Source organism: Protopterus annectens, chromosome 5.part1, assembly GCF_019279795.1.
Source record: "Protopterus annectens isolate FY-2018-M chromosome 5.part1, PAN1.0, whole genome shotgun sequence".
Lineage (NCBI taxonomy): Eukaryota > Metazoa > Chordata > Ceratodontiformes > Protopteridae > Protopterus > Protopterus annectens.
In genome coordinates, this window is record NC_056736.1 from 72,930,464 (window position 1) to 72,955,649 (window position 25,186).

The 25,186-nt window shown below is 38.4% G+C and overlaps 1 protein-coding gene across 1 annotated transcript in view; it reads right to left on the reverse strand.

The window, feature by feature from the left end:
- The window catches only part of AP4B1 (adaptor related protein complex 4 subunit beta 1), a 558,401-nt gene that overhangs the window by 68,680 nt on the left and 464,535 nt on the right, over nt 1-25,186 (reverse strand). The window contains exon 9 of the mRNA XM_044072898.1: nt 5,403-5,678. Coding sequence (XP_043928833.1) covers nt 5,403-5,678 — 276 coding nt within the window. The remainder of the gene's footprint in view (nt 1-5,402; nt 5,679-25,186) is intronic.

A 25,186-nucleotide genomic window follows, 5' to 3' on the forward strand; every position in this document is an offset into this window, starting at 1 on the left:
TAAAGCTGCTGGGGGAGGCAACTATTTATATAACTTGTTCATTTCCCATAGTTTTAAGCTTCATTTATTTTTCACAGTCTTGCTTGCCAATGTACCTTTAAATGTTAATTATACAATGAATCTTACAATTCTGTCAGCACAGAGTATTTAGAGCTCTCATAATGAATTGCTTGCATCTGCAGACAACTGGTAAAAGCAGTTTATAATCAGGGGAAAAGGCTAGTAAGGTTGCAGATGCATGAAAGCTGAAAATGTCAGTCAGAACATCTACAGGTCTTCCACTGAGGATATTTGCTCATTTTGTCTTATTTTTGAAGCTTACTTGTTTAAAAAATGTGTACAGATTAAACCAAGGACATTAATCCACCCCTTGTAAAAACATGTGACATTATTTTATTCTAAACATAATGTGATCAATATGTTTTTTTACATCCCCAACTCCAGCATCCCAATATACCATTAAATTAACTTTAACTTGCTTCTTTTCCACTTTTCTTACCTTGTTACAGAGTAAAGCCAGGATATATTACAAATCTTTTTTTTTCTTGCTTTAATATCTTTATTGTACACATTAGTCACTGATAAGATACCAGCCACCTTGCAATTAAAATCCTCAAGACTGTCTCCTATACAAAATCACTTTACAATGTAACATGCAATTTATATGATGAAACTTTTATACAAATATTATCAGAACAAAACAACTTTTCTTGGTTACTACCACAGACTCTTTTGTGTCCTTCTAAATATTACCAAAGCAGGTACATGTTTTATAGTTCACCCACCAGTTTATCACAGTAAAAATAATCCAAATCTTACCCGGCCACCGCTTGTACAGCCACATTTCACATGTCTAATCCTATATTTGATGGGACTGATGCTTTACAATCTTCCACTTAATCACTAATTTCACACTGTTGTTGGCTTTCTTCTTGAGTATCTCCGAGTATTAGCCCCTGCTGTTTACATTGTTTGTTTGCTGGGAAAGGGGGCTAGGGAGGGGTTAAAACTGTTACTTGGTTTAAAAATAAGTATTAAAAAAGTGCGTTACTCCTTGTATCAGTTTTCCCCTTCGCATCGCACTTCTTAATTAAAACGTTTGACAGCTATATAAGGTACCCCATTCATATTTTCAGAAAGAGAATCAGTGTCCAAAGGAGAATTTAAGATCTCAGACTTTACTTCCTCAGGAAGGTTTGAGACTAAAGCCAAGCAAATCTTCTCAAACGTGATCCAGAAACAGCCACTCTGGAAGATGAGTCAGATTAAGTACACTTCACAATATGCTTAGTCACCTGAAAAACTGTCACAAAAGCATTTACTGAATTTTTAAACTCAGAAGATGGACAGTTAGCTAATAACTTCTGTATATTCTCAAAAGATACAAGCAAAACCTTTAATGTATGGGTCTGACTATTTAAAATCCTGATAGGTAACGTACTAAAAGCATAAATCTTCTTCCCCCAGTTATCCACTGCCTTCCCATCTTTACTAGAGGGAATGGGGTTAGAACTAGTATCTTGTTTGGTAGCATCAGATTTAGAAATAGATTTGACCACAAGATTTGCCTTGGGATTTGAAAACAGTTGCTTAATGTGATTGGGGTACCTTAAGTAGTTATCAAACCTTTTGGCAGCCAAAGTCATCTGTCTGGTAAACTGACTGCAGTTAAGAACTAGCACTGGCAACACAGGAGGAATGTGAGTAGCTTTAGGCATCTGTAACTATATGAAATCATAATATATTTTCTGAGTCTTAGAGGCTTCATTCTGTTATCACTGAGAAACCTCAGATAAAATTTCCAAAATGCTTTCTTCAGAATATGAAAGCTCAGACTGGGTGGAATGATGACAAGTACACTCCTCCCCCTGTAAAACTTCAGTTTCTGACACAGATAACCTGCCCGTTTGAGAAAGATATCTTTTTCTCCTTCTGTTTCAAGGCTGACTGGTTGAAGGAAAGCCAGAAATCAGTTTTATGCATACTGACAAGAGACAGGTTGACAGTTTTTCTCACTAAGCACAATGTCCTCCAGCCCATCAGGTCCCTTAGGTACAATGTTCCCAGTTTCCACATCCTCTTCCTCCCGGTCTAGTGAAAACCCTTCACCTGCCCCTTCCCCAGGCAGCAACACGTGGTTTTCAATGGCCCAACCCAAGTTTCCTACAGCTAAACAGGCTGTGGCTATCCCCCTCATACTTGGTGGCTACACATGTTACACAAAGAGGACCAGAGGAAGAAGATGGGTGATGTGAGGAACAATGATCGGCCACCACAGCAGAGTCACCCACCAGCGACTGAGGTAATGAAGAAGCCAAAAATACTCTGCAAGGCTCCTTAGAAAGATTTTTCTTTTTCTGTGCTGGGGAGGGTAATAGTGTAGAGACTGATTGCTGTTCCATTTGTAAGCTGAGAAGGAAGATCTGAAAGCAGGTAGTGTAGCCTAAAAGTCCTGTTAAGTACACAAGTGAGGGTAATAAGGTGTTCACAGAGGTAAATAATTGCACTGACAGTGCCCCACAATCACAATATCCTTTCCTAAACACTCTAAATAGTAATTTAAGAAAGGTTTTTATTCTAAATATAAACATTTTTTTAAAAGACAGTTCACCCAAGCACTGAGAACACATTTGATGAAATAAATATGTCCGGCACTTCACTTTATTTCTGTAAGTACACAGACACACACATCAATTGTAAAATACTACAAGTTCTCCACAAAAGTATTAGAAGGAAGGTTTTTCCCAAAATGACTTATCTGTCCTTTAGCTTGCAGACTTCAGCTGACTGACAGGTGAACTGCAAAAGAAGCACTCGCTTTGGCAGCAAAAAAGCTCTGAAGCTTTTTGCTTTTTATAAGGAGAGTTTCTAATGCACCTGGAAGGTGCTGAAAGCTTTTGGAAGCTGGCCGATGCAAGTAAACCCATGCAGCTTAGTCTACTACAATGGTGATTCATTTTGAAGATACAAATTAAAATGTATAACTTTTACTACAATGTGATAAGAATCAGCAACTTTTGAAACAACAGCAATATTTAGAAAAAGAGCATAACTGCACAAATCAAGAAGTATCATTTGAAAACAGGGAAGACTTGGGTGACACAAAGTATTTCTGTAAACAGAACAAGGTGGTAATTCTAAAAACTGAGTGGGAATCAGGATGACACTGAACAGAAATCGGGCTTTCTTGGAAATAAGGAAATAAAGCAGAAGTGCCCTTGAAGTTAGTAAATAGACATCATAACGTAAAAGGCAGCCTAAGTGACCCTGAGTTATATGTCATCACTGTGGAATAAGTAGGCTCAATATGTCTTCGTCTGCCACCATTTTATAATCTTTTACTTTGTAAGATGGTCAGCTATGAGCAGGAAACAGTCAAGTGTGTATGGAATCAGAAATTTAAAACTAAGCACGTCACGAGTAGCAACTGTTAAGAAAATATCTAACAGTCTAGAATGTGTGCCCCCTCCCCCCAATAAAAGGAAAAATAATGAGCAGACTTATACATTATAAACTCTGGCATTAGTTACATAACTATAGTTGTATAACTAACTTGCATAGCAACCATCTCTCTCTATTACTTCTTACTTTCCTCCCCATAATCACCCCATCTCCTCTGCTCTACTTAGTCTATTCCTTCTCCCCTAAATACTTCAAACTTTCTCTATAGTTTTTAAATCTACAAATACCTTGGGAGCTGCTGTTACTGTTTATGTAATATATAATACATAGTATAAACAGCTTACTCCCTATGCTTTTTATCTAACTTCCTAAGCTTTTGTTATACTCTGCTTTTGCTCCTAGATTAGTAAACTTTTTTTTTTTAACTACTACGTGTTACTTCCTATGCTTTACTTGTTATCTGCCTTTTGTTTTTAGGTTAGTAACCTTTTGCAACTACTGTATGGGATTTGTAACTACCAGAATATCTCAATGCTATTTTAATTGTTTGTACTACTTGAAGCGTTTCTCCCTGGTACTTCGCTGAAAAGGGCTTTAGCTCAGTTGGACACTTCTGGTCAACAAATACAAAATAATAATAAATAGAGAACTGGAGAACTCTAGCTCTGTTATACTACCTGAAAACTCAACATTTTTTTTAAAACCAAGGGTAACAAAATTAAATAGTGTTAAATACAACAGACTGCATCATTCAATATCTTAATGCAAATGGTATTAAATGTACTGATTCAAGTCTGTAGTCCTCTGCTTCTGAGTGTATGGCATTGATATGAGTCTAGAATGCACAGTGAAATGAAGAGAGATTGGCTCTGGATTCAGAAAAAATATACATTAAAAGTAGTTAATTAACAGCTCTGTAGTCAAGTATGTGCACCCGATTAGTGCTACATTTGAAAACCTGCTGAAAATTAAACACTAGAGTAGAATGTGAGGCCTAACTGCCTAGTTGTACTGTAATACTTGTTTTCTACAGTATGCCACTTCTAGCCAACTCCATCTACAAACAACAAAACTAGCAGACTACATCTTAACACACAACCCAGACACCTTCAACTACAACCCCCCCTTTTTTCAGTCATATACTGTCGTAATGTAAATACTGCCAGAACTATGTGCAGTGCTTGCTAAATCTGTGTAACATATTGCAAAGCTCCCAAAAGTGTTAATTAAAAAGGCAATGTAGGGATGTGATTACTGTATAAAGACTCAAGTTCAAATCCTAAAGAAACATGATCACCAGTGGTTCTGCAATGCCAACCTTATATCCAACACCCCAGGTGAACAACTAAAATTTGAGTCACAGGACGAACAAAAACAAAATCAAAGATGCAAGAATAGCTGACCCTAGCACAAGAGTAGCTTGCAGTTCATACCAGAGTTACACAGAGGTTGTAAAATCATCACAACTGTACCATGTTTGGTTAAAAAAATGAATGGGTACAGCAGGCATTCACAAAGGCAGCCAGATTTAAGGTACAAATATATCCATCTAGGATATGTGTACATTGACTGGCTTTGCTTTGATACCAAAACTTGCAAATAAAAGTATGCACAACTCTAAAATTCTCCCTGAAACAAAACTATTTCCTTCCACCTGTTCTCACAAAAAAACATCCTTCCATTTCAGTTAACAATATTTTGAAAATATAATATTCTAATACGACTCGTATCTAATTATATGCAAATAGTGCATGTATCAATTAAAGAATCTAGTGCTGAACAAAGGCAGATATTTCTCTTGCTGTACTCCCTTTAGAAATGAAAGGCAATGCTTGGTTCCAGTGAATATGCTTCTTTGAATAGAAGTATCTCATAGAGTACATAATGCTGCATTTTGAAGATACCAAGGCAGTAACTTTGTCTGGCCACAACAGAATACAACTACAGTGAATAAATACAGATTTCAAAGGGACTCTAACTTCTCAAAGCAAACTGCATACCTGTTTCTGATGGAACTGAAACAACATTTACAGCCTGCTGATCTGGAATGTTCCTAGCAGTCAAGCATGCCCATTGTTCCTTGCTGTAAACTGAAGCCAAGGTGTTAAAATGTTGGACCCAGGCACTGACAGATTCTCCTGTGTGTTCGCCAAGGACACCAAATGAAGGATCTGATTTTGGGCCACAAACTACTTGTCGGGCCTCTTCAATACCAACTAAAAGAAGCCGATAATAAAGGAGTCCTTTGTCTCTTACAGCCATATTTGTTTCTTCCTCTGAAATAAAAAAAAATATACTTCAGAATAATTTAGACACAAATTTATATCACAGTTCATTTTTTCCAAACTTTATTTCAGCATTCGCCACCTCAATAAATAAATACTTGAGGTTTTTTTTTGTTTATGAAGGTAGAAGGACGTCAGTTTCCAGTACAGCAAAGAGGTTAAAGATTTTTAATTATTTATTTAAAACAAAGACAGCTAATAATCAAAACTCTGAAGGAAGACAATAGTCAATGACAGCAAGCTGCTGGAGAAAATCTGACCGTTTGTTTACAGTATTTTTGTGGGATAGGCAAATGTTTATGTTCAAAGGGGCTATGGGGAATGACAGGGGTGTGGCCAGTGAAAGTCCACAATAAGTGTCACAACTTGGACTTCTAATAAGAGATTTGTTAGTCTAAGGATCTAAAGACTGCACACTTGGCAGTCATCTTTTTCTCTTACAACTGCAGCTGGGTCCCATCCTAACCACATGTATAAGTGACTGTGTGTGCCTGCAGCCTGTTGGGTGCACAGCTTATTGATGATTAGGGAAAGTGACAAACTGTCAAATTTACTTTTTGCTACAGCTGACTCATATTCAGTTGACTACAGCATTACTCTATGATTTAACTTTTGTGGTGTTTGTACGACCATGGAGTTAACAGATACAAGTAAGGTGATGCAGGGGGCAACGCTCCTCCATATGTAAAATGTTTGCTTCAGGTTTTTGTGGGTGGAGATGACTGTTGCATCAGTGTTGTGTTAGCAGCACATAGCAGCTACTTGTGTACAGGTGCAACTGGACATGGGTTAGTGCTGTCTGGTGGTGCTGAGTACATTTAATGAACTGGGATCTAGATTAGGAGTGCCAATGGCAGTATATGCAAAGATATATGTATGCAAGTGTACATAAACACACACACACGCACACACACGTATGTACATATGAATACACACACACATGTGTACATATGAATTTACATCATATACATGATGTACACTTCTGTCCACAAGCATATGCTATCACGGGTAAGGACCTGCTGGACATTTGTGATCACACTAGGGTTCAAGAATGAATTACCCATAACTCTGTGTTTTTTAATCTTTTTTTAGCACCTTTACTGAATTATCATTTGTGACACAGGCAAATTTCCATTTATACAAAAGTAATCAAACTGTATTAAGAAATTAACAAACATTATACTTCACATATATTGCTATATATCATATAATCTAAGCAGCATTACATAAATTACTCAATTCTTGACCCTTTTTATAAACAAGAAACATCTTTATTAAACCATCACTTACAACATAAGCAATCATGCACCTATGTAAATGAAAACAAACCACACCGGCACAATTTTAGCTGCAAGCATTTTACATCACAAACCATACTTACACACTCCCAGTTTCAAACATTATACATCATTATAATCTACCCATTTTCAGTCAAAAATTACATAGCTCATTTAAGTCCTGCCTTCTTTTACACCTCATTCCTCCCCTGTATGTAATGTTCCCATAATTCCCATATTTTCCTATGTAGTTTGCTACTACCCTTTTTCCATCTCAATTCCAGATGTTTTATCTCTGTTACTCTATTCACTACTTCTAATATAGTTGATTTAGATTTTAATTTCCATTTTCTAGTAACTGCTTTTTTGGCAGCCACCATAATTAGACACAGAAAGGCCTTAACATGTCTAGGCAATTTTGATTCTGTATCATAGCTCAGAAAAGTCATCTTCCTCATCACACCAATCTGCCCACCCTGCCCCTCTGACAGTGCATCCTGCAGGGAATCCTTAAAGTCCATCAACCTATGTACTCCCAGAAAATAATGTTCCCAAGTATCTCTTTCTTCCTCTATGGAGTCTACTTGGAATATAAAATATCTATGAAAACATTTCCAAGCAAAAATCCTAAATCTTCTAGATTTTGTTGCATATTTGGGAGACATACATATATACTCCCATTGTTTCTTTGAGAACTGCTTATCCAATCTCTCTTCCCAATCCTTTCTAACCTCCTCTGATTGATTCTTATAGTTACCATGTAATAGTTTATATGCTGTACTAATTATTCCTTTTTAATGGCAGCTTCTATTCCAGATTCTACTAAAAACTTTACCAGTGCTGGTCTTTTATTTAGGATCCCCCTATTTCTTTCTCTTTACCTATACTCTGATATCAGTCCTTGGTAGGGAAGGCAATCTCTAACCTACAGTCCAAATAAATTCTTGGCCTCTTCCCATTACATTACCTTTCCCTCTCTAGTTAGTTGCGCTCAATACCTTGGTCCCTTTGTCAGATTACTCCAAAAAAATTCCAGCCCCCCCATCCTATTGTCTATATCCCTAATTGCAGTCATCCCTATCGGCAGAATCTCCTTTCTCCATTTCCATGTTGGCTTAATTCTTAGAATACTTTCTGCTACTTTCTGGATATAGTATTCTAAAAGATTACTGTTATTCTCCTTAAAGGCCTGCATCCAAAATCTCAATCTATCCTTATTTCTTGAGCTTCCCCTTGTTTCAACATCATTCCTTTCCGCTCTGAATTATAGTTTTCTGCTTGTGCTATGTATAGGAGCTTTCACTGTGTAGCTCTGAAATACCCCTTCAAATTGGGTAATCCCAATCCTCCCTGTTCTACTAAAAGAATCCCACTTGACTCTTGCCATCTTCCACTCCCAGATAAAGTCCTTCAGCTCTTTATTAATTGCTATCCACAACTTCTCCTCAGATTTAAAAAAATATACCTGACCTGTGTATAACACTAAAGGGGGTAAAACATTTTGCTTGCTTGTATCTTACTATCCATATCCATATAACAAAACTTCCATTTTTTCAGTTTTTGTATTATCTTTTGTTTGGACTTTTCCCACATATCCTTAGCTGCCATACCAGAATCATTTTTAATACAAACTCCTAAATACTTCATTTTATCATGTCCCCATAAATACGGATATTGCTGGACCAATTTGTGTGTGGGTAAGTAACTTACCAATACTGCCTTTCTTTTAGCTTCATTAATTTTTGTACCCTAAAAGATTTGAAACAGTCTCAAAATGTTTCACAACACTAATGTCTCTTTCTGGTTTTGTCAGGTATAAAATAAGATCAGCAAATAGAGCCAGCTTTTCTTGATTACCATACCAATTATATTCTTGCATTTCTGAGTCCCTTATTTTCTTTGTCAGTGGTTCTAAATATAATGCAAACAACAAGGGAAAAAGAGGGCACCCTTGCCTGGTTCCCCTGCTCAAGCAGAAATTATCAGAGAGCACCCCACCCACTTTAATTTTTGCTTCCAATCCCTATATATCCTCGTAATCAACCTTATATTTTTTTTCAGAAAATGCAAATGATTCCATTCCCCTGCTCATAAACTCCCAGCTTAGTCTGTCAAATGCTTTCTCTACATCAAGCCCCACCAACAACAATGGCATATTCTTACATTCTGCTTCCATCTGGAACATCAGTGTTCTGTTAATGTTCTCAAATGTTTGCCTCCCCTCCACAAAACCACACTGACCCATATCTATCAATTTTTGTAGTACTTTGGTCACCCTTTTAGCAATTATAGACATGACACTAATAATCGTGGTTTAGTATTGAAATGGGCATGTACGAAGCTAGATCTGATGGACCTTTACCGTCTTTAGGTATTACAGCTACTACGGCTTTCTTCCACCATGGTGGTACTTCTCCTATACTTAAAATACTGTTGAACAAAACCTTCCAGATCTTTACCAGTTCTTTTCCCTCCTAGCTTTCAAACTTCCACAGGAACCATCTATTCCTGGGGACTTTCCTGTAGATTGGTTATACATCATAATTTTTATCTTATCTCCTCCTATCCTAACCATTAGTAATTGAGCATCATCTACCTCTAACCTTGGCATGCTTAATTCTTCCCAAAACATTTCCATTTGTATCTTTTCTTGATTTCCATATTTCTCTGTTTTATACAGTCTTTCACAGAATTTACGAAATGTTTGTAATACTACTACAAAATCTCTTGTTACCTTCCTTGTTGCAGGCTCCCTTAAGCTTGGTGACAACCTTTTCTACTTTATGTTGCCTAAGTCGTTATGCTAAAAGTTTTTGTCCTCTACTGTTATTATCAAAAATCAGTCACTTAACAGCAATATTTCTAAATGTGCATATTATTGAGGTAATCCCTTATTTTCTGCTTAGCATTCTGGAGTTGATCCTCCTTTTGTTCTGTGAGAGTCCCCCTATTCTACAATATCTTAATATTTGTCAGTTCCTTTAAATAATTCTCGTTACTTCTTAACCATAGCTCCCTTCATTTCCACGATATTTTTAAACTCCACCTTAATTTTATCCTACTCCCTAGCTATATTTTCAGAAGAAATTTATATCTTCTGTAATAGCTCCTGAATAATCTCCACTACCAATTCCTTAAATTCCTCTTTTTTCAACAGATAGGTGAGAAACCACCAGTGTCTTATTTTTATTTCATTACCCTGTGCTTTTACTGTAATTATTAGCACATGTTCTGAAATAGTCATTGGGTACATGTCAAGACCTTCAATTAAATGCACGTTTACTTTGAAATGTAAATTCTGTCTAACATAGCCTAGTTTTTATATCTTGGGGAATAAAGTACATTAATTTCAAACTCCTGTTACAGAATTCACATCTTCCATGCCAAATATTTTCATAAATTTCTTCAAAAATCTACCCTCTTTTGTTATACTTTCCCTTCTGAGCCCCCAGACACATCTTCACTGTTGCAAATTGCATTCCAGTCCCCACAAAAAGTAAAATTCCTTGCTGAAAACTGATTTTTCACAGAATTTCTTTAAACTCAATGATAGCAATTTTAGGTGGAATATAAATACATGCCAGTATTGCATGTATTGCAGTATTGTATATGCCTTAGCACTACAAATTTGCCATTATCTTTTTTTATCCTCTTCTATTTACTACTGGAGATCCTCTTCCAATTAATGCAAGTACTCTTCTTTTCCTTTGTCCTAGGTATTTTGCTGAATAACCATCATGAAAACCTTTCTTTGTCAAATCCACAAGTTCAGTTCTTTCTAACCGTGTCTCCTGCAACACAGCTATTTGCACTGTATATTTTCCAGTATAGTTCACTACTATTTCTTTTTTGTATTTATCTGCGAGACCATTGACATTTAAAGACATTACAGAAATCTTCATTGCATTAAAAAGTTGTTCTTCCCACCTTTTATGTATAACACCTTTTTAGTTAAATGTCTAGTTCTAGCTTGTGTGTTACAGGCATACACTATTTGACAGGTTGAACGTTTATACAGTTGTTTCTTGCCATATCCATTTGAACCTTTGCCACATCTTACAAAACTTTTTGTTTATTGAAAGCCCTCAAACAAAAACAGAAACAAACCCAAAATACCCCCTAAAGCCCATTAACTTAATACTAACACACAAAACGATGTATATCTTCAAATAATGAAGTTTTACCTTCTGGAACAAATGTCCCAAACTGACAGCCACACTCACAGACTTGAATTAACCTAAAATAAAGGTTAGACATGCTAAGATGCATGGTGCAGCCTGTGCTTCTACGAAGTGCTAATTGGTTTTGTCTTTTCTTTATAGCTCTCCCAGCTGGGAAAACCCCTGAATGCTTTTAGAGAACATTATATCCTAGCCAATTTTTCTTCTCAGTTTTTCTTTCTTCAGACAATCACTCTCTACCAGTCTGTATCCAGTTTCTCTTTATCATTGTCTCCAGGAAGACACGAGAATGAGGCAGCCAGTTTCTCTTTATCAGATTGCTTCCATGGAAACATGAAAACCAGCTGCAGAATTACTACTGCACATACATCTCCTTGTGTTCTGACTGGAGCGCTTCTCAAACAATCTGGAAATATATTGCTGATAAGTATATTTCTTGGCATTTTTAAGAGTTCTGCATTGTCTTAATTTTTGCCTGACTGAATTATTTTATACATTTGCTGACAATATTTGCATTTTTCCCATCTGCTCTGAAACTACCTCCCCCCTATTCTTGTGGTGGTGTTAACGTTTATAAAACTGGTCTAATTGATCGTTTTTAAGTGTTTTCAACTGTTGAGGGCTACACACTCAAGTGTGATAGCCAATTTTCTGCTTTAAAAGTCTTTGTTTTCCTGTATCTGTTTTAATTTTTGAAACAAAACAAAACAAAAAAAAACAAACAAACAAAAAAAAATCCTCTCTCTCTCTCAACTCGTTTCCTGCCTTTCTATAACCAGAAGAGTCCATTTTTCAGATTTTGCTGAATTTTGGGCTATTTTGTGGTTTGTGTGTTGCCCAGACCTTACTAAAATAGAAGGAAACTTCTCTGTTCATCAGTGAGAATGGTAAGCTTTGAGCAGCCTAAGTGTCACTGGAGGAGTGGTTTCAGCTCAGAATCTGTAGTTTTATTGACCATTTTGGGCTATTTCTATCTCTTTCATCTTTCTGTTTAAAAAACAGTGTTTGTGCAGTTTTTTTTGCTTGTATTACCTCAGCAAGATCCTGCCTGGGTGTCCTGCAGAGTTCTACAGCAGCAGAGAGAGAAAAGGGAGACTTTGAGTGGATTAAGTACCTCTGTTTTGCTTTTTATTGCTTATTTTCACTAGCCGCACTATTCTGACCGTTTTTATTAACTTTGCAATTTATTTGAACTGTTTTTTGAACTGATACTGTTTGCAAGTTAACTGATTGTTTTCAAGTGTTTTCAACTGTTGAGGGCTACACACTCAACTGCGATAGCTATTTTTCTGCTTTAAAAGTGTTTGTTTTACTGTATCTGTTTTAATTTTTGAAAAAAAAATCCTATCTCTCTACTGTTTCCCAACTTTCTATAACCAGTAGATTCCAGTTTTCAGATATTGCTGAATTCTGAGCTGTTTTGTAGTTTATGTGTTGCCCAGACCGTACTAAGAGGGAAGCTTCTCTGTTCATCAGTGAGAGTGGTGAGCTTTGAGCAGCTTATATGTCGCTTGTGGAGTGGTTTCAGCTCATAATCTGTAGTTTTAATGGCCATTTTGGGCTATTTCTACCCCTTTCATCTTTCTGTTTAAAAACTTGTGTTTGCACAGTTTTTGTGCTTGTATTACCTCAGCAAGGTCCTGCCTGGGTGTCCTGCAGAGATCTATAGCAGCAGAGAGAGAAAAAAGAGAAAAGAGAGACTGTGAGTGGATTAAGTACCTCTGTTTGCTTTTTATTGCTTATTTTCAGAAGCCACACTATTCTGAGCGTTTTTATTAACTTTGCAACTTATTTGAACTGTTTTTTGAATTCTGATACTGTCTGCACTTTAACTGATCGAGTGTTTTTCAACTGTTGAGGGCTACACATTCAAGTGAGATAGCCATTTTTCTGCTTTAAAAGTGTTTGTTTTACTTTGTCTGTCTGTTTTAATTTTTGAAAAAAAAAAACACCCAAAAAATCCTCACTCTCTATTCGTTTCCCACCTTTCTATAACCAGTAGTGTCCGGTTTTCAGATTTTACTGAATTCTGGGCAGTTTTGTAGTTTCTGTGTTGCCCAGACCTTACTAAGATAGAAGGAAGCTTCTCTGTTCATCAGTGAGAGTGGAGAGCTTTGCGCAGCCTATCTGCCACTGGAGGAGTGGTTTCAGCTCAGAATCTGTAGTTTTACTGGCCATTTTGGGCTATTTCTATCCCTTTCATCTTTCTGTTTAAAAACCTGTGTTTGTTCGGTTTTGCACAGTGCGATTAAGCTAGGGTTAAACTATTCCTGGTGCCAGAAAGTCTGCTCTTCTAATTTTGCCTTACAACTAGCCAGTTTTCTAGTTTTAGCACTCAAAACTGTTTTTTTGTGCTAAGCACGTGTTCAAAACTCGTTGCAAGCACTAAATAATCTACAAATTACTGCAGCACTCAACTTTCCTCACTTGTTAGGAGGAAAACAGTTTTTAGTACTTAAATTAATAAGCACCTATCCAGGCATGTCTAAGGGTCAGCTCGTGGTATTTTACCCTGCCCACCTGATGAATTTGGGCATCTTGGGGCAATGTAGTAATTGCATCATGTACACTGACAACCCTCTCCCTCCTACCATCCTGTGAGAGATGCACTTATATAGTCAAACTGGAAGCCAAGCTCTCTCCAGCCAAGACTGTACTAGACAGTCAAGAGGAGAAGGCAAACACCTGCACCACACCACACTCAACACATAGTCCATCAAAACCTACACCACCTAAACCCACACATAGTAACACAAAACAAACACCTACATTTACGGAGGCTCTCAATAAAAATCTGCCCAAACAACAGAGACCTCCAAGGCTGAAACGCAAGTAACCCCCCCCCCAACATTACCCAAATGACACACAGCCCACAAAGTCAGTGTGCCATTCAACCTCAGCTTATAAAGTAAAACAATGTACCCAACACACTACTCATAGGTGACTCTATATCAGGCACACTGATGTCCCACTCATCAGGCTAAACAAAGAGAAAGTTACTGTCAGCTGCCTGTCAGGTGCCAGGATCTGCCACATAATGCAAGCACTTGGGTCACTCCACAACAAGTACAAATATGACTCTGTCATTGTCCATGTTGGTGTGAATGACCTGAGACATACCTCCCTGTACTACATGAAAAGAGACATTGAGGAGATCTTGGATCATGTAGCCCAGGCAGGTATGATACTAGCCCTGAGTAGCATCCTGCCATCGCCCAGAATGAGACCACAATACAAGGACAAAATGATTGACTTGAACAATTGGCTAAGCTTCTGGTGTCATTGTAAGGGGATCCAGTGTCTGTCTGCCTGGGATGACATGATCGACATATGACGATGCTTTGCCAGAGATGGCCTGCATCTGTCGCCCCTGGGATTATGGATACTGGCTAAGGCTCTTACCACCCCTATAGTGTCTTTTTTAGGCAAGGTTCAAATGACAAACTTACCACCATATCAGGTATAAGCAAGAAAAATCTGAGGGTAGTGCTACTCAATGCTAGAAGTCTAAACCTCCAAAATGCACTCACTTGAGGCACTCCTTAAAATGGAGAACATCCATATCTGAGCAGTGACGGAAACCTGATTGAAGGCTCCAGAGATCACCCCTGCATTACCAGGTTGTAACTCATACCACACCTTTAGGCCACCTAACCTGGACCGAAACACTAAAGGAGGAAGCGTGTCCATATTCAATAAGGATATCCACACCTCCAGGCTAGCTGCTCAACATAATGCATCTGAAATTATCCAAGTGCAACTAACACTGGTCAAGACTGCAATCCAGGTTGTAGCTTGTTACAGATCCCACGCCATGCCCCAGATTGCCCACTCCATGTTTCTTGACATATTGGGTAATACTAAGGTACAGCCCAATACCCTAATAATGGGCGAGTTCAACTACCCCACCATCAACTGGGAAAACTACTCATGTACTAACTTCATTTGCTCAATGCTTTCTGGAATTCAAAAATACCAGTGCCCTGGATCAGCTTGTCCATACCCCCACAAGGGGCAGCAATAGCCTGGACCTGGTCATTACCAATATGGGCAATCGGTGTTCCACGCCAGAGCTCAACTCCTCACTGGTCAGATCCGACCACAAGCTAATCACCCTAGACATCAATATCCCGCCCCCACCCCCCATTAAGGAAACCACCATAAAAAACTTCTCCAAAGCAAACTTCACGCTTAAGACAAGTGGCAAGCTTCCGACACCTACACAGACAGAAAATAGAGGTATGACTGCTGAATCCTATACAAATGCACTGTATAAGCATATACACGAGTGCATGGATCGTGCCATCCCCAACAGAACCAAGATGCTAACCTCCAAAAAAAGGAAGCCAATCTGGTGGTCCCCTGCCATAAATAAACTCTACAACAGAAGGAAGAAGCTGTTGCAAAAAAGAGAAAAATTCCCTGATTGCAGGAACTCCCTGGTCAGCCTCAGTAAGAAGCTGAGATCCCTCATAAAATCCTCCAAAGCTAGTTACGAAAATAAAATCACCACTGATTCTAAAGACAACCACAATGCATTCTACAGCTATGTCAAGAATCTCAATAGCGACACTCGGATCTGCTCTGAGCTACAGCACAATGGTACTAGATATACAGAACCAACTGATATGGCCAACATCCTGGCAGATAGATTCAGTACAAACTTCACCTCCCCCACCCCCCAAAGGGCCCATCACTATACCGGAAGAATGCAAAGCCCCTGCAATCACGGCTGCACAAGTAAAGACTGCGCTCTCCAAAGCCAAGAACACAGCATCCATGGGAATCTGACAACATCCCAGGCTGCATTCTGCACAAACTACAGAACGAACTAACACCTCAACTAAGTACCATGTTCAATCATAGCCTTACTTCAGGCTTTGTGCCTACTGAGTGGCGCACAGCGATGGTTATCTCACTCCACAAAGAGGCGCCACCACGGACCCCGAGAACTACTGCTCTATTAGCCTAATGAGCCTGGTCTGCATGGCTATGGAACATATCATCTTGGAGCTTATAAACAAGGACATAAATAACCTCCAAACTCTGGAACCCACTCAATTTGGATTTGTAAAAGGTAGGTCATGTCTCCTAAATCTGACTGACTTCTTTGAAGCAGTCACTAGAGCCGTGGATGAGGGTAAGGTAGTGCACACAGCCTATCTTGACCTCACTTAAGCTTTCAGCACCATCCCCCACTCTGGAATTATAGATAAACTCACTAGACTGGGCATAAATCCCTATGTCACAAAATGGGTGGCCAACTGGCTCACAGAACCCACACAGTGAATGTAGCAAACTCCAAATCCAACTTCAGACCAGTGACAAGTGGAGTACCACAAGGCTCAGTCCTGGGTCCTCTCCTGTTTGGCATCTACTACTCAGAAGTCCAGGCTAATACAGCAGGTCTTTGGCTAAAGAAGTTTGCAGATGACTGCAAACCAGGCGCCATTAGAGAATCACCTAATGATGTGGACATTCTACAAAGGGGCCTCACTGATGCTTGGTGTCAAAGTCATGGCCTCAAGCTCAATGCCAAGAAGCGCACTGTCATCCCCTTTGGGAAAAACACTGTACCTATGAACTACCGCATAGGCGGTAGCCTACTAAACACCAAAAGTGTGATAAGAAACCTTGGGACACAGGTGGACAGTAGTCTCCCCTTTGATAATCACATCACCACAGTAGTTAGGAAATCATGCTACATGGCATACCTCATCACAAAGGGGTTCACCTCTAGAAAAAAAGAGGTCACTGTTCCTCTCTACTCATCCTCATCAGACCCATTACAGAGTACAACACCCCGTTTGGCATGTACCTCGCAAGACATCTACAACAACTAGAAAGGCCACAGAAATACCTTACTAAGAGGATTACTGGCCTCAAACAGATGCCATACGCAGACCGTATCAAAAAACTCGAGCTCTACTCCACTGCATATCACCTACTCAGAGACGACATCTGCCTAACATACAAAGCCATGTCAAACCCAAATCTGTTGGACATGCTACACTTAAAGAAACCCAAATCCCTCCGAGCCACACACTCCAGGGACCTAAACCTTGCCACCACAACAAACAGAACATGCTGAAGGGATAGATTCCTGTCCCAGAGACTTCCCATGCTCTGGAACAGACTACTCATTCAAGTCAAGCAAAGCTCTCATTAGCCCTCTTTAAGAAAAATCTCAACAATTGGATGAGAAATAGGAAATTCACCCCGGGGATCACTTCTGTGGCTCTGCTAGACAGGGATGCAGGAAAATAACTTTCTTGGGACGCAAAAGCCAGAGAACCTTTTTGGCTAGGGTTATATAGGCCACAGGGCCGATAGCGTAGTACCTATCTATGAACCTATGTATTTGTTAGAAAAAGCCTCATTGTGTCTTTTGGCTTTTCCCGGTTAGGGGTCGCCACAGTGGAACTCCGGTCCGCTAATGATTGGCAGTAGAGTTTAACGTGCTGGCTTGCCAGGCCTAACGCACAACCTTCAATGAAGGAATGCCCGTTCACGCAAGTCGCCACACAGAAGACGCTCTAAGTGAGAATCGAATGGGCAACATCTAACTGTGAGGTGACAACGCTACCGCAGCACCACCACCGCAGCTGGTAGAAAAAGCCTCATAATATTCAACATTCTTTTTCATTTGCTTCCTTACTTTTATGTATTTGTTAGAAAAAGCCTCATAATATTCAATATTCTTTTTCATTTGCTTCCTTACTTTTAAAAAAACTCGCTACTAAATCAATATAAGGTCCTTATTAAATCCAGTCATTTCTCCATGGAAGAATGAGAAAAAAAATATTAATTTTTCTTTTGTCATGCTCTTTTAACTAGGCTTTTTTATAGCACTGCCTACATTTCTTACAACTGAGCAAGAAGAAAGACAGAAGGGAGAAAGAGAAGAAAAAAACAGCAAAACTTCTTTACAATCCCTATTACGCTTAAAAAATACTGAGAAAACTTTACAGCATGCATGCAAAGAAAACCATACACCATAAAATCAGTGCTAGTAATAAAAAATGTCTTTACTTACAGTTAACTTTCTCCCTCCTCTTTTCCTCCCCAAAGCATTTTTTGAACATTAATGACACAAAGTAGGACATATGCTTACACCACAAGTCCAACAAATTAGGAAAAAAATCAATATTTCCTGATTTTCTTGGTCTGTCATATTTCAGACATAATTACTGCATTGTAATCCCACATTAAGTTACTGGTTTTATTACTGTTCATCTCCATCTCCAAAATCTTGTCTCTGCTTCATTTCCAATGTACTCTCAATTCTTCTAGTCAACTCTCATGTTCCCTTCCTTCATTCCAACATTTTCCATTGAAATATTGGGAAAGGTTTCACAGGTACTGTGGTCTATTACCAGAAGAACAAGCAGCAGAAGCTATTTCTATTTCACAGCTTACTTTTTGTTGGACAAATTTCTATATTTCCTCCTTAGCATGAACTTAATCAAAAAATTATTTTGTCCTTCCAGGGAAGAATACTTTGAAGACAGCTGGGTATAGCAGTTTGAATCTCATACCTGCATCTCAACATTCCCCGAAGAGTGGAATAAATTTGCTTCTCTTCTGCCTGGTGTACAAGAAGTAATCATTCTCCCCAAACACTCTGCTGTCACCCACTTTTAGCACTTTGTCCTCCTGACACAGTTTTGTCAAAATCAACTCCGTCTTCTGGTAGGATTGCATCTTTACTATTAAAAGTCTAGGTTGCTTTCTCCTAGCCATGTTTGGAGCATACATGCAATGTGCTCTTTCAACTAACACCTCCTGCTGTGGAATACCAGTACAGTTGTTTATTTGTGCTTTCATAAAATTAATGCAGTCTCTTCCCTTCAGCTTCTCTAGTACAGCTAAAAAATCTTAGGTTTTTCCTTCGTGCTCTGTCCTCCAATTCTATTAATTTTTGGAACACCTCTTCCTGAGTAGTCTCATATTCAGCCATCCTTTTCTTGGCCTCAGATTTTCTCTCCTAGCCAGGTTTGGAGCATACATGCAATGTGCCCTTTCAACTAACACCTCCTGCTGTGGAATACCAGTACAGTTGTTTATTTGTGCTTTCATAAAATTAATGCAGTCTCTTCCCTCCAGCTTCTCTAGTACAGCTAAAAAATCTCAGGTTTTTCCTTCGTGCTCTGTCCTCCAATTCTATTAATTTTTGGAACATCTCTTCCTGAGTAGTCTCATATTCAGCCATCCTTTTCTTGGCCTCAGATTTTTGCAGCTTTGTCACTTCATCTAAATATTTGTTTAAAGTTTCTTCCATTGTTTCCAGACTTTTGTTTTGTTTCTGCTGCTATACTTCATCAATGTTTCATTTATTTTAACCAGGTCTGTCTGCACTTCTCTTATATCTTCCTGTAGGTTACTGGAATTAATGTCTGAAGGTTGCACTGCTTTTTGCTGAACAGCTGCAGAAATGTCCCCAGTCAGTGTTTCTTCCTTACTCTTTGTAGCTGATTTATTTCCAGATCCTCTGTATTTCTTTTTTTTTTCTGGCATCCAAGTACACTTACTAGCCAGTTACTGAAATTTACCCATAAACACAAAAGTCTACTGGCCTTCTCTGCCGGGTTTCTGTTTTCTGACTGGGAGAGCTAGAATTAAGCTGTTACCCAGTGTGCAGCCATATTGGAAGTAACCTGTGCTTTTTAAACTTTTTCAACATATGCATGCATGTATTTATTTATTTATTAATATAATTTAATAACCATGTTAGTGGACTGGTCAACAGACCACTTTCAGCCAAAACCTGGGCCCTGTGAGCAAAACAGTTCAAAATGAAATTTACAGACATAATAAGTATACAAAAGAGGAACAGTTAAATACAAAACTTACAAAGATACCAGCATGCAAAAGAAAACATAGGTTTTATACAATAAATATTAAACAATTCAATACAGGTAGGTTTTATAATTTAAATATTAAGCATTTCAAAAGAGAATAACAACAGCTAAGAAAACACAATGTAATCATTCTGTAAGATAATGTGCATCATACCACTTGAAAAGTGTTTACAAACAGTTTGGGATGTTGATTGGTCTTATAACCTTACAAAATATATTGCAAAACATTTTTGGATGGTGTTTGGAGAAGCGTATACATGGCGTGTTGTGTGTGACCACTTATTACTCGAGGTGTACATTTTTTGTTTGAATATAGCAGTTGGTAAAATAGATACAGTATGTAATTTATAATTACACTATAAAGTATAAATGCAGTTAATTCAACATGCAGAACCAATCAAATTGTACATAAGTGCAATGAGATACAGAATAGCCTTCAAGTACAGTATGTCAGGGAAGGCTAGACATTATCTATGTAGCAACTGCTGCATGAACGTTTGAACATCGCCCTTCTCAGATCACTTCTGAATTTGTATAGGGTCATTTCCTGCCTAATATCTGTTGATAGTCTGTTTAAAATTGAGGGTATGAAATCTGAGAAATATCTTTCTCCATTGTTGTTTCGAAGCAGAGTCTGAAAAGGGTAGTGTTTCCTCTGGTTTTACCTCAGTGAGTAGCACATTGTTTAATTTCTAGTGAATTTTTTTGGGGTGGACAATGTTCTACTTTTAAAATTTTGAAGATTTGTGATTCTAATAATCATGTCTTTCAGTGAGAATCAATCCTTTGAACTGCTCAAGAAGTTGGCAGTGGCCATTCTTCGAATGGCCAGACATACAAATCTGCAAATTTTACTGACAGAAGTCTGAATTTTTTTGTGTGTTCATACTACAAAGTGTATGTATGTATGAAGGGGGGTGATTAATGGCAGTCCAGTTTCAGTTTTTGGGATTACAACATTATTTGCCAAATCATAACAAGCTATGGAGGTAAAAAAAATGATATTTTGTAGCATAGTTTTAATTAAAGTGGACATTTTTTTTATGATGTCAATATACTTACTGATCTTGAGTGATGGCCTACTGTTAGTTTGAGGTATTTTTGTTCTAAAACAACTGATAATGCATTACCATTTGGGTCTGTTATCTTAATATTTTTGGTAACTTTTCTGGAGTTCCAAGGAGCACAATACTAGATTTAAGAGTGCTGATGAACAGCCTACTGTTTTGTGTCTAGATGCTAAGGGATGTACAACTATCTTGTAATTTATGCTGTACTGAGCTTAGGTTCTTACTATATTTAAGGAGGAGGATATTTTGTGTACATAATTATCTTACAGTTTGACAGATGTGTGGTCAGGTTTGCTTATAAACAGAGAGACAAGTAGCACCCCAAGGGCTGACCCTCAGGGACACCTTTTTTTAATTTAACTTTGGTAGAGAGTAGATTGTCTGTTTTACCTGACAGATGTCTTCTGCATGGCTTTTGAACCATTAAACTGTACAGGCTCTGAAAGTTGAGTTTGCTCAGTTTGTGCATGAGTAGATCACAACTGATAGTCTCAAAGGTTGTGGTCATCTTAATGAAGAGGCCTCCTGTTAAGTGGGATTCATTCACGTTGTTGAATATGGTATTAGTAGCAGTATGTAAGGCTATGACTGTGCTGATGGAGTTGTTGAAACCATGTTTGGTATCACACGGCGGGATGTATTTGTTTATGTGGTCTAAGTGTAGAGTAAAGATAACCTTTTCAAAGATTTTAACAAGGGGATATATTTTAACAAGGGGATAGAGGTTAGCAGCAGATCTGAAGTTTCTCAGGGAGTGGGATTATTAGTGTACTTAAAAGCCAAGGGGAGTATACCAGAGGTAAGAGACAGGTTGTACATGTAATTATAAAGTCCTGCAATGTGCAAGTCAGCCATTCTAAGAAACAAGGACTGATGTTTTAATAAAGCTGTTAGGGATTTAACATTTAGCTTACAGAGCTGACACATTTAGGGCCCTAAAGACCCTTAAGCCAAACAAATATCACTATGATATGGGGTAGTGGTCCAAGTGAGTATGAACGACCTGGTGTATAAAAGCCTCAGGAATTTGTAGAGAGACATGACAGAGATCTACATGAATATCACAGCTGCAGGTAAGTCCCAGGTTTGAGCAGAATCTTTCCTTCTACTCGAATTACGCCAGGATACAGGGGAAAATATGACTGGTTTCAATAGCTGGCTGTGTAGCTGGTGCCATTCTAGGTGGATCCAGTACGAGTCAGCATGGGAGGAGATACTACACAGTCACTCTTGCCTTGCTAGAGATGGCTTGCACCTCTCATTGAAGGCCTTTAGCATACTGGTTAAAGCCTTTACTGCTCTATTAGGACTTTTTTTTAGTTATCTGATGGATCTCACAATCTTAAAAAAAACACAGACACTAGAAATGTCATGGTGGCTGTGCTCAGTGCCATGACTGTAAGTAAGAAACTGTCTGATCTTGATGCCCTCATGCATTTTTAGCACATACATGTGTTACTAATTACATAAACTTGGTTTAAAAGTAGACAGAGTGCTTCCTACTATCAAAGGATGGGCACCTACCCCTCCTTTTGGCCTAACTGTAATTGCAGAAGAGCATCCATATTTTTTAGGGATATCACTACCAGGTAGACCCCCTAGAGACACAGAAACTGTACAGATTGAGATCCAAATCACTCTAAACAGCACAGACTATTAGATTATACCACTTTACAGGACCTTTATGCTCCTAGAAAACCATGTTAGGTTCCTAAATACAATGGATGAACTCCAAATACTCAGGAATTATATTATCTTGAGAGACTAACTACCCAACCATTAACTGGGATACACATACTTTGAGTGCTGGTTATGCCAAAAATTCCTTGATTTCATAAACAAAAACTCACCGGACCAAATTATTATAGAACCCACTGCAGATCAAAATATTCTTGACCAGGTCATTACCAGCTTGGCATTGACACCAATTACCTCCCTGGTACTCCCCTCTCTATTTAAATCCAGTCAAACTCAAAATATGTTCCTTCAAAATCTCCAAAAAATTAGTTGCAAACATCACAAAGCTCAGAAACTTCAAACACACAAACCTTCTACAATTCTATAATGACCTCTCAAAACTTGAGTTTAAGTGTGCTACTACTCAAGATACTGACACAGCAAGTAGTTATACAAACAAATTCTATGAGCATCTAGATAAATGTATTGACCTGGCACAGTCTTTGCCATTTTACAATAAAATAGTAAGTTTTAAAGTAAACCTTATGGTGGTCCATATGTATAAATAAAAATACCATAAAAGGAATACGCTTCTAAAATTGTATAAAACAACGAACCCTAAAATCAAGGTTAACATTAAAAAGCAAAAAACCAAATGAATCACTGAGAGCAACCAAATGGGGAACGAGCCGAAGTAAAAATTTATTCAAACCAAAGTTCAGAAATTGAATAAATTTTTACTTTGGTTCGTTCCCCATTTGGTTGTTCTCAGTGATTCATTTGGTTTTTAGTTTTTTATTCACTGACATCCTTTTGGTTATTGAACATTAAAAAGCTTATTGAAAGGAAATAAACACCATCAGGTATACAAAGGCATCTCATGAACATAGACTAGCATGTTAAGACAATTACAAATCCTTTTTCAGATACATTAGGAAAAATCTTAATAACATCCAACATTGCTCAGAATGTATCCAAAAAAGCATACTACCTACATGGATCCAGTAGGGATAGCCAAGATATTAACAAACAAATTCAGTACAAATTTCACTCCCAAAACAACGACACAAGGCCCACATATCCAAAAGAATCTCGGATCCCCATAACCAAAGTGCACTTGTTAAAGGTACTATCCAAAATGAAAAACACATCACCAAAGGGGCCTGATAATAATGCCCTGGTGGATATACTCCTACAGCTTATCAACTTCAGCCTAGCCACTGTTTTTGTTTCGGAAGTATGGTACACAGCTGTTGTGATACCACTTCACAAATGTGGACCCAACACAGACCCTGGGAACTACAGACCCATTAGCCTGACTACTCTATCTGCAAATCCATGGAACATACAACTGCACTAATTATTAATAATTAATAATTAAATAATAATTACAATTTAAAACTCACTCCCCCAGAAACACCACTACATCACCCCTCTCCAAAACCAGATGGCTCCCTGTTACCCACAGAGTTCAGCTACACTTATGGTCTCTTCTTTTCACACTACTTCACAGGTTCATAAGCATATACTAAGCTAATGATCACCAGGGCCTTTATAAACCTAGCTGTGCAACCCACCCCAACAGTGTCCCTATGCATCAAGGGCATTTATTGGGGGGGTATGGTATGGGCACAGTTACTGTCTGCCTTTGTCTGTCAGAGACATGGAGGCCACATCTGGGGTGAACAACTGATTTCCCATCCACTGGTCAAGATTACACTTAAATCGGGTGAGGAATAGACTCTGCTTCACATGGATGGGGAGCCTGTTCCAGAGCATGGGGATCCTCTAAGACACACAAATCTTTGGGTCTAGTGGTTCTAATGCTGTTTGTTTTGCAGATGAGCAAAATACCCATCAGAATTGGATCCAAGGATGCCTTGTATGCCAGGAATAGATCACTTCTCAGTATAATGTAGGAGACCGAGTATAGAGACAGGGCTTAAAGACGATCTGCGTAAGATAATGTGCTTATAACTTGGATTATCCTGGTAGGAAACCTTTGTGGGCATTCAAGCTGTTGCATATGTCTGGTCAGGTCCATACTGAAGGGGTCATCATATTCAATGATGGGTCTGAAAAGGACCAAATAAAATGAAAATATGACTTTCTTGGACCTGGATGCCAAGTCCTTACTTAGAAGTCGGGTGACATACAATGATTCTCTTACTACCTTGGCCACATGTTGGTCAAAAGCCAGATGACTGCCAATATATGTTCCCAGATCTGTGACTACCATGTCAACTCTCAGAGGAGTCTTATCATTGGAGTAATTAACCTGGGTGGCCATTTTCCAAAAAGGGTACTACAATGCATTTCTTGGCATTGGGTTTTTAGTCCATGACTGTGTCATCAGTCATTTGTTTGTGTTACAGCCTCTTATAAGAGGTTTATGCCATGGGAGGAATCTATGACAGCTCCCAGTTTGCAGTC